The sequence below is a fragment of the Eucyclogobius newberryi genome, unplaced genomic scaffold (genome assembly GCF_026437365.1).
Source record: "Eucyclogobius newberryi isolate DKJ021-1_F unplaced genomic scaffold, fEucNew1.0.hap1 SCAF_17, whole genome shotgun sequence".
Classification (NCBI taxonomy): Eukaryota; Metazoa; Chordata; class Actinopteri; order Gobiiformes; family Gobiidae; genus Eucyclogobius; species Eucyclogobius newberryi.
Window position 1 is genome coordinate 24,922,988 of NW_027315801.1, and position 8,408 is coordinate 24,931,395.

An 8,408-nucleotide genomic window follows, 5' to 3' on the forward strand; every position below is an offset into this window, starting at 1 on the left:
TTTTACACGCTCGTTATAAGTATTAGTTTCAAATTTCCCTTTGCTGTTTAATTGGTGAATGTCATCAAACCTAATAGGAATGGGGGGAGATGTTTTATTACCATACATACAAATTTTAATTAACTTTTGCCTTGACAACCATAGTTTCCCTTTCCTAAAGCGTCCCCAGAGCTGACTAATGTCCACTGGTGCAGGACTGTCATCTGTCAACCTCCGAACCCCCTCTGCCGCACCGAGCCCACCTCCTTATGGTACAGTGACATCTTGAGCGCTTCACACATCCTCCCACGAGTAATCAGAAATACATCTTTACCAAATCAATGTGAATTTTTGTATTCATTTATTAGCATACATTGTTGGTATTAGGTTTCATTCATCAAAAATATTTGGAATAACACTTCCATTGCATTAAATAAATGTGATTAGACGCACATAAATGATACAGACATGAACGAGAACGAGATGTTCGACAACAGTGCAATAATGATGACTTTCCCAGAGGAACAACAAAACAAACGTGGAAGAAAAGTGCAGCTACGCCTCCTGTGGGAAAAACAGAACAGATTAGGTAGGAAATGAAGTGATTAGGACGCCAAACTGAATGAACAAATGTGCCCCAATATTTATACAGTGTTAATTGAATATATAATAGTTTTTGGTCTAAACTAAGTTATATTCGTGGTTACAGACATAATAAAAAGACATAATACAAGTGGCAAGCACTTTTGTCTCACAGCAAGAAGGTTCCAGGTTCGCGGCCCGGGCCTTTCTGTGTGGTGTTTGCATGTTTCTCCTCGTCTCTGAACATTAGGCAAAGTAATAACTGATCCATAGAAACGAGAAAGTAGTGAACCAAAAGATATTTTGGTAACAATTTAGTAATTAAATTATCCCCATCTTTTTGTAATGCAGCAGGTTTGACAACAGCAAGTGCAGAAAATGCATAGAATTGCTGCCATTGAGTGTTTAGTGTTTCTGACAATGTGGCCAGTTTTAGTCCAAAAAACCATGATCAGAGTTTTGTGTAGTTATCTAAAATGGACACTAACCTTTTCAATTTTCCGTACCATGTAATGTGACCTTAGGTCATTCTGACAGTTTGCGTAGGCCATTCCCAGACCTACACCGGAGCTCAGAGAGATTGGCCATGTGTGTCCTACAAACGGAAACAAATATATTGATGCACTATGAAACTTTTTTTTCTTTCCCGTCCTTGACCAAAACACAGACCTCTCATATCCAAGTGTACTACATCCACTCTCATTTACATGCCACAAGTGACATAAAATATAGCGAAGTGAAGGCACTTGACTTGAAATCAAGGAGGCAAACTAGCATATTTTATAAAATTATATTGCCTGATGCCCCACTTCACACTATGCATCTTTTAAAACAATAAAACAATAGAATACATTTATGGCTGTATTTGACGAAAGAAATTCTTGGAAAACGTCTGCATCTCTGAACAAATATCTGACCCAAAGTGCAAAAAAAAAACATAATTAATAAAAGTGAATTGACTTCACTTAAAAAGCCAGAATCTCATTTCACCCCCAAATCCTTATAATTGACTCACTTGCATTAAAATTAAGCAAAATAATCAATCGACCAATTCAAATAATCGATTGCAGCTCTGTACACTTCATTCAGACTTACGTTTGAAGAAGAGGACAGAAAATACTATTCCCATCCCGAGACCGGTGCCTGCAACAAACAATGCAAAATGAATGAACATTGTCTGGTGAAGAAGCACTGCAGTTGATGCGGTAATAGAGCCGTATATAAAGATCTGTACATAAGGATCTGTACATAATGATCAGTGTATACGTATCTGTACATAAGGATGGGTATATAATGATCTCTATATAAGGATCTGTATATAAGGATCTATACATAAGGATCTGTATATAAGGATCTGTACATAAGGATCTGTACATAATGATTTGTACATAATGATCTGTACATAAGGATATTTATATAATGATCTGTATATAAGGATGTGTATTTATGTGTAAAGTGGTCACAGCTTTTAGTGCATTATACTGCGATTTGATTTCATTCAAACTAAGATGAACCATAAATCAACACAGTGCACTGCCCACATAAAACAGATAATAAAGCCGTTCACACAAACGACACGGGTGGAACCGTTTATTCTAACAGAAGGGTGGACTATTCCAAGTGGTCATTCCGCGTCCTTTGCTAGCTAGTTAGCCACAGCCAATGACAGCCGAGTGGAACGATGAACCCTGAGGACATTTTTTGCGTATTTTACTATGGGACATAAGACTGGATGTATAGGCGGAAGACATGTCAATATTTACCGAGCTTGACAGCCGCATCGGCCAGGCAGCGGTCCCATTTCTTCCCCAGCTCGGTTTCAGACATGCTTAGCTTTAGCACGGGTCAGGCTTCAAGTGTCAGCCGAACGTGACGCGTTCACGGGCGGTAGGCGACGAGAAGACTTTCAAAGACACGGGACAGTTCCATGGATCTATCATATTATCGGGACAATTCAGGGAGGTTCAACCATAGAATAATAAGATGCAAATGTTTTGAATATACGTTACAGATGAGGGCTTGTGAATTAATATGATAAGCAAAGGTGGTGTTCGAATTACGTTAAAATGGTTCAGAATGTGGTTAACTCATAGAAGCGGGATGAAATAATGGCGCCATCTTGTGGTCAAAAATAGACTGAACAAAATTAAAGTTACATTTTGCAAGCTAACATACATTGCATAAATACATGTATAAAGTAACATTATAATTAAATGAATAACGTTTTCCATACATTGTGATCCCAGTATTTAATTAGTACATAGCCATTTAACTATACTACAAACATGTCTTTTGGATCCTGAATATACTGGGAAACATGCAGACACCAATGAGAGCTGTTATAATAAAATACACATTTTATATCAACTTTATTTTAATGTATTTTTCAAACAAACCACTTTAATACTGATATCCTGAGATGACAAAGTACATTGTCTGACCACACTGGTGATTTTCAACACACTTTCCAAAACTTTAAATAAACATGTACAAGTGGTATACATAATCAATTTCGGAAGTACATTAATAGAAAAAAGTGGCACCTGGAAGCACAATGAAAACAATTCACACCAACAATGTATATAAATTTACGACGGACAATAAACATAGAAATTGTCTATTGAAAAATGTGAAAAAGTCTTGACAATTAGTTATATTGATTGTAAAAAGTACAAGATGGTACAGTAAAGCTTTAGCTATGTTTATTTGTTAAATATTATTATGCGTTGCTAAATTGTGGATCACATAAGAGGTAGAAAAAGTCAATTTTGGCCGAATAGTAAGAGAAGAGAAAACAGAAAGGCTACAATGATGGTTTGATGAGGTTTGTGGTGCTACAAAATACATGTAGGTGTGTAATAAAAATATCGATGATTGTATTAGAACGGTGGGTGATGTTTTTTTTTTTACTGTAAATGTTCTTCTTGTGGTGCTGTTATGGCTGGGGTCATGTCTGTTTCTTCCACTGTGGCTGTTGTTGTGACAGTCACGGGAACGATTATTCTCGATGGTGCTGGTTCATTAGAATCTTCTTTTGGCGTACACACAGAAGCCTTGCTGATGGTCAGAAGGTCACGTAACTCCTTGTTTTCAATCTGAAAATATATATAAGTAGTGTTAGTTTTATTTGATCCCAACTGACCATCTGCGGTGGTGTTTCAAGCCCTGGATGATTTATGGAAATGTAGTTAAAGTTGTATCTTTATCATTTTACCAAGGCGTGTAGCACTTGCAGAGGGGGGAGAGAGTGAATAATTTATCTGCATTGACAATAGCCAACCAAGTCTTAATTGCCTGTAAACTGTGTGACCTGAGTCACTTAAGAGGGTTTATTTCATTTAGCTAAAACAAAGTACATGATGCATACATTTCTTTACATGAAACAAAATCAAAAAGGTGTAGGCTGAAGCCACAAGTTTATTACCCCTACCTTTTTACAGTGTCACATCTCCCTGTTAAATGAAGATACATTAGAAAAGTTGCATTTTTAACGATTTCATAAATAAATTATTTAAATTTCCTTCTAATATTCTTGATATAGTATTGTCTTGAACAGTCTTTAAAAAAAATGGAAAATAGTATTACTCCCTTAAGTTTGTCCGTTAGACTATCCCAGAAGTCGACCCTTTGAACAGAAAACTATTATTTCTTTTACATTAGCTCTACCCAATTGTTTCTTCAGATTATAAATTTACTCTCAGATCATATTTAGTTTTCTTGATTTCAAACAAATTACAACTTACAATTACATTTGTGTCAGTTGTTCTGTAGTTGACTGCACTTGAACAACTGACACAAATGTAATTTGAAATTGTTTTATGTTATTTATTTTCAAAGATGATTAAAATGATATAAATCGGTTATTTATTTAACAATGGCATATTTACAAGAAGCAAGTAAAAGTCTGATACTATGTATATTACAGACGTCATCTGACTTACCTCTAATTGAGCCAACCTCTCTCTAACCGAGCAGTAATGCTGGTCGTCTACTTGTACTGCTTTCCTCATCACTTGGCCCATCTCGCATATCCTTTCTAGTTGACCCTGCACCTCCTAAGAACAAGAAACACATCACTTGTTCAATACCATACAGTCGGTCTAAATGAAGCACCAGCAGACCATACCTTAGCGTAATCCTCGTGCATTGTCAGCACAGGCTTTGTGTCCAGTTCCTTCTTCGCCATCATGAGCTGCAACATCTGTTTGCGATACCGGCCCATGATGAGCTCCAAGGCATACTGGTGTTCTTCAAGAGACAGCCATAGTTCTGTGCAGGTAGGGGTGATATTAATAATGAACATTTACAACACATGTGTAGGTCAAAATATTGTACCTTTGTTTTCTTGTTGAAGTTCCTTGATCTGAGTGTTTTCCTGAGTTAGAAGAGCATGTGGCTTGTATTTACTAAGCTCTTTAATAACGGATGCATCTTCTATACGCTGGAAATAGACAAGGCAAGTTTATTTATAGCACACCATTCCTACACAAAGCAATTCAAAGTGCTACATATGAAGAAGAAAAAAAACTTCAATCACAAAACGGATTAAGACAAAGGTGAAGAGTGCAAATAAAAAACTTCCAGTCATATGCACAAATAAACAATTTAGTTTTTAGCCTAAATACATTTAAGACTTTACAGCAAATTACCTAAATGCACTGTTGCAGCTGACATGCGCCGTAAAATGTATTTTCTTTCCCTTTCTAAACCGAACAACTAGTAACTAGTTGTTCTCTTGATAAAGAGAAGTTGTTGTTGTTGTTGTTGTTGTTGTTGTTGTTGTTGTTGTTGTTGTGGTGGTGTTACTTTTAATACTTAATACTGCAGTTGTACGTCGCAGTTTTACACTATACCGTAAAAGAAAGAAAAAAAAGATAATTTGTTGCCTACCTTTTCTGGGGGAGCATTGTCCACCTCTCTCATGCTGTGCACGGTGTGATTCAGGGCCCCTGACTGCTCGATCAGGCTTTCGGCCGCAATGTCGTGCTCTTTGAGCCTTTCCAGGAGAGTCCGAGCATCGCCCAACACCTTTTCCAAAGTGCAGGCCATTTACTGCAAATAATCGCTCCTGTGACACACTTATGAAGCTAACAGAGCGGCTGGTTACGAGCTGAAAGCTTGCTAATGTCCCCTTTGTAGAGCAAGTAGCGGCCTCTTGTTGGTGCCTATCCGTGGTGAATCTTTATAAACCTAAATTAATTCTCAAGCGATGAAAACATGCGTCATAAAAGCTCATTAATCAAATTAAACTATTGTTTGTTGTGAAGTCTGTCGTTTCCGTGAGAGGCTTGAAGAAACGTCACGTCCTATCACCAATAGGTGCATTGCGCCACCTATTGGTGATAGTTTGTTACGACACTTTACTAGTGCAGTCTACTGTCGAAAAGCCTGAATCACTTCCAACTTGAATAGATTTGTTTTCGCTACATCCCCATAAACAATACAAATAATCTAGAGATGACCAACTCAACTCACCCCCCCCCCCCCAGTTACTACCAGAAAGACACTGCGTTACATTAATTACTTCATTACATTTATTTGCCACTTTCCCAATGTTTATTCTCCATGTCATCTTTTCATCTAGCTGGACCCCCAAAAATCTTAATGATGCAATCCTTTTCAGCACTTTGTCATTCAACTACCGGCCCATCTTCCTCTTTTTGCCAAAAAACATCAACTTTGATTTCACCACCGACATTTTAAAACCCCACTGGCTTCCCCCATTCTATAATGCGCTTTGCAACGTATTAAAAACAAGTCTGACATTCCTCCCTCACAGCCCCATCATCCGCAAACAGAGACATCCCATACCTTGACATCCCATACCTTGCCCCTACATTTATGAAAATATCATTGACCATCACATTAAACAAAACTGGACTAATGACACTCCCCTGGGGTGTTCCATGATCAATACTCATTATTTGACAGTAAGTGCTGCCTACTCCGACCTGAATATTACGGCCCTGTAAAAACGCCCTAATCCAATAATACCTGCATCATATAGTTTTATTAGCAGCCCCTCCCTCCACAGCATATTATGGGCCTCAATATCCAAGAACAAAGCAACAAGAATTTCTTTACATGCATTTGCTTTTTAATGTCATAGTCCATGGTTAATACTGACTACATGGGGACAAACCAGTTATCTTCCGTCAATTTATAGATGGATTTTTCTGTCACCATCCTCTCCATGATCTTACATAGGACTGATGTAAGAGTCTATATGAACCTGGTTTCTTTCCCTCCTTTACTGGTTTCAAAATAGAGATAACTACAGCCTTCTTCCAAGCATCTGGAACACACCCTTCTGCCCACACATTATTTACCAATGCAAGAACTCCATGCAGTACATCCTTATTTTTGGTTTAAAAATAATGCATACATCAGCCCATCTATTTATCGCCTTCAGCAACTCTTTCTTAGAGAAAAACACATTAATAGGATCAGAATTACCCAAGTTTATTTCAAGTTCGTACCACTGGCTATCCAACATCCCCCAAGTTTGCACCACTGTGGACTATCTGAACAGCTCTGGCTAAAAGATCTGTCTTCTGACTATCGTTGACTGCTACAACTCCTTCACTTTAATACCAGAATAGATCTTGTGCGTTTAATTCCTGCCATACATCTTACAGCGGACCATACATGAACAGATGTTTCTGCACCCAGTTTACCACAGTATTTCCTCCAACAAGCCCCTCTTATATTCTATTACATTATGCTCCATTAGCTGCCTCCTTAGTCTCTTATATACTTTAGTCCTATTCCTAATCCATTTTCAAATCATATTTAGTTGCAAAATAATGCTATAGCAGAGCTTCTCAAAGTGGGGTGCGCGCCTGTTTGGGGGCGTTTCTGTCCTGGTTCCCTTCCCGCTCGTCTCTCTCCCTGTAAAGGTACATTTATTTAGTTAATTTCCTGTGTAACCGAAAGTAACAGAAAAACGAAAATATACTTGAGAGTCAAAGAAAAAACGTAAAGTAAGCTACGGTTAACGGTGAAAACATAGAAAACACACAAGTTATAAAAACCCAAATAGCTACAGTCGACAGGGGAACATGGTTTGAACAATTTTAAATGTTTATTTTACAAATTTATGGAAAACAGTTATGCTAATGTAATGAGCTAATAACAGTAATTATACAGACAAAATTATCATTTTATTTGTTGTTACCTAGCTCTAACTCAGGGGTGGGCAATTATTTTCCTTCGAGGGCCATAATCGAATCCAGGCAAGTAGCGGAGGGCCGGCCCGCGATCATTGGTGTGAAAAAAAAAAAAAAAAATCAAATAAAATATCACTTTTCTGTCAAATATAGACTATTTAATCTATTCTTTAATTCATTTCACGTCATATTTATTAAGGATACAAGTGCAGACAGATACCTGAGGACAACTATTTAAAAAAACATTTAAAAAATAAAATATTACTTGGCATGTTTGGCGGGCCGGATTATTAAGACAAACGGGCCACATGTGGCCCGCGGAACGCAGTTTGCCCACCCCTGCTCTATCTCATTTAACCATCAGTTCTGGCCTTTAAATTCGACTGGACAATACACTCCTTTTCTGAATCTAACTTTTGCTTTTGAAAACATATTTGATGATATAAACCATATGCAAAAATAATGAATGTGAATTCAATTAATTTCCGCTTTGATTCCATGAGCTTTGAACACAATGAAACATAAACGTAGTGGTACGAGTCAGCACCGCGCAGAAAACAGTCTGTGTGTGACTGTCGTGGACCCGCAGTGGTTAAAGTGATGCACAGTGACGAGAAGTAACGGATGTAACGTGAGTGCATTTTCTCCTTGAAACGTCATATTTACAGCAGTGAAGTG

General features: G+C 37.7%; 2 protein-coding genes across 2 annotated transcripts; both read right to left on the minus strand.

Moving 5' to 3' along the window:
- Nucleotides 1-323: 323 nt before the first annotated feature.
- On the minus strand, nt 324-2,461 carry micos10 (mitochondrial contact site and cristae organizing system subunit 10). The gene is made up of 4 exons (XM_072449598.1): nt 2,325-2,461; nt 1,657-1,704; nt 1,050-1,156; nt 324-543 (listed from the first exon to the last, which is right to left on the minus strand). Exons 1-4 carry the CDS (start codon nt 2,386-2,388, stop codon nt 535-537), a joined length of 228 nt encoding a protein of 75 aa, XP_072305699.1. The 5' UTR covers nt 2,389-2,461; the 3' UTR covers nt 324-534.
- Nucleotides 2,462-2,913: 452 nt separating this feature from the next.
- sike1 (suppressor of IKBKE 1) lies at nt 2,914-5,862 on the minus strand. Its single transcript, XM_072449599.1, has 5 exons — nt 5,452-5,862; nt 4,897-5,002; nt 4,688-4,830; nt 4,503-4,616; nt 2,914-3,656 (listed from the first exon to the last, which is right to left on the minus strand). The coding sequence occupies exons 1-5, from the start codon at nt 5,608-5,610 to the stop codon at nt 3,468-3,470; spliced, it is 711 nt and encodes a 236-aa protein (XP_072305700.1). The 5' UTR covers nt 5,611-5,862; the 3' UTR covers nt 2,914-3,467.
- Between the last annotated feature and the right edge of the window lie 2,546 nt (nt 5,863-8,408).

Coding starts and splice junctions, on each gene's coding strand:
- micos10 (XM_072449598.1), bottom strand. CDS start 2,388: ATGTCTGAAACCGAGCTGGGGAAGAAATGGGACCGCTGCCTGGCCGAT. Junction 1,705..2,324: donor CGATGCGGCTGTCAAGCTCG/GTAAATATTGAC, acceptor TGTTTGTTGCAG/GCACCGGTCTCGGGATGGGA. Junction 1,157..1,656: donor TTCTGTCCTCTTCTTCAAAC/GTAAGTCTGAAT, acceptor TTCCGTTTGTAG/GACACACATGGCCAATCTCT.
- sike1 (XM_072449599.1), bottom strand. CDS start 5,610: ATGGCCTGCACTTTGGAAAAGGTGTTGGGCGATGCTCGGACTCTCCTG. Junction 4,831..4,896: donor ACTTCAACAAGAAAACAAAG/GTACAATATTTT, acceptor CTACCTGCACAG/AACTATGGCTGTCTCTTGAA. Junction 4,617..4,687: donor TGCACGAGGATTACGCTAAG/GTATGGTCTGCT, acceptor TCTTGTTCTTAG/GAGGTGCAGGGTCAACTAGA.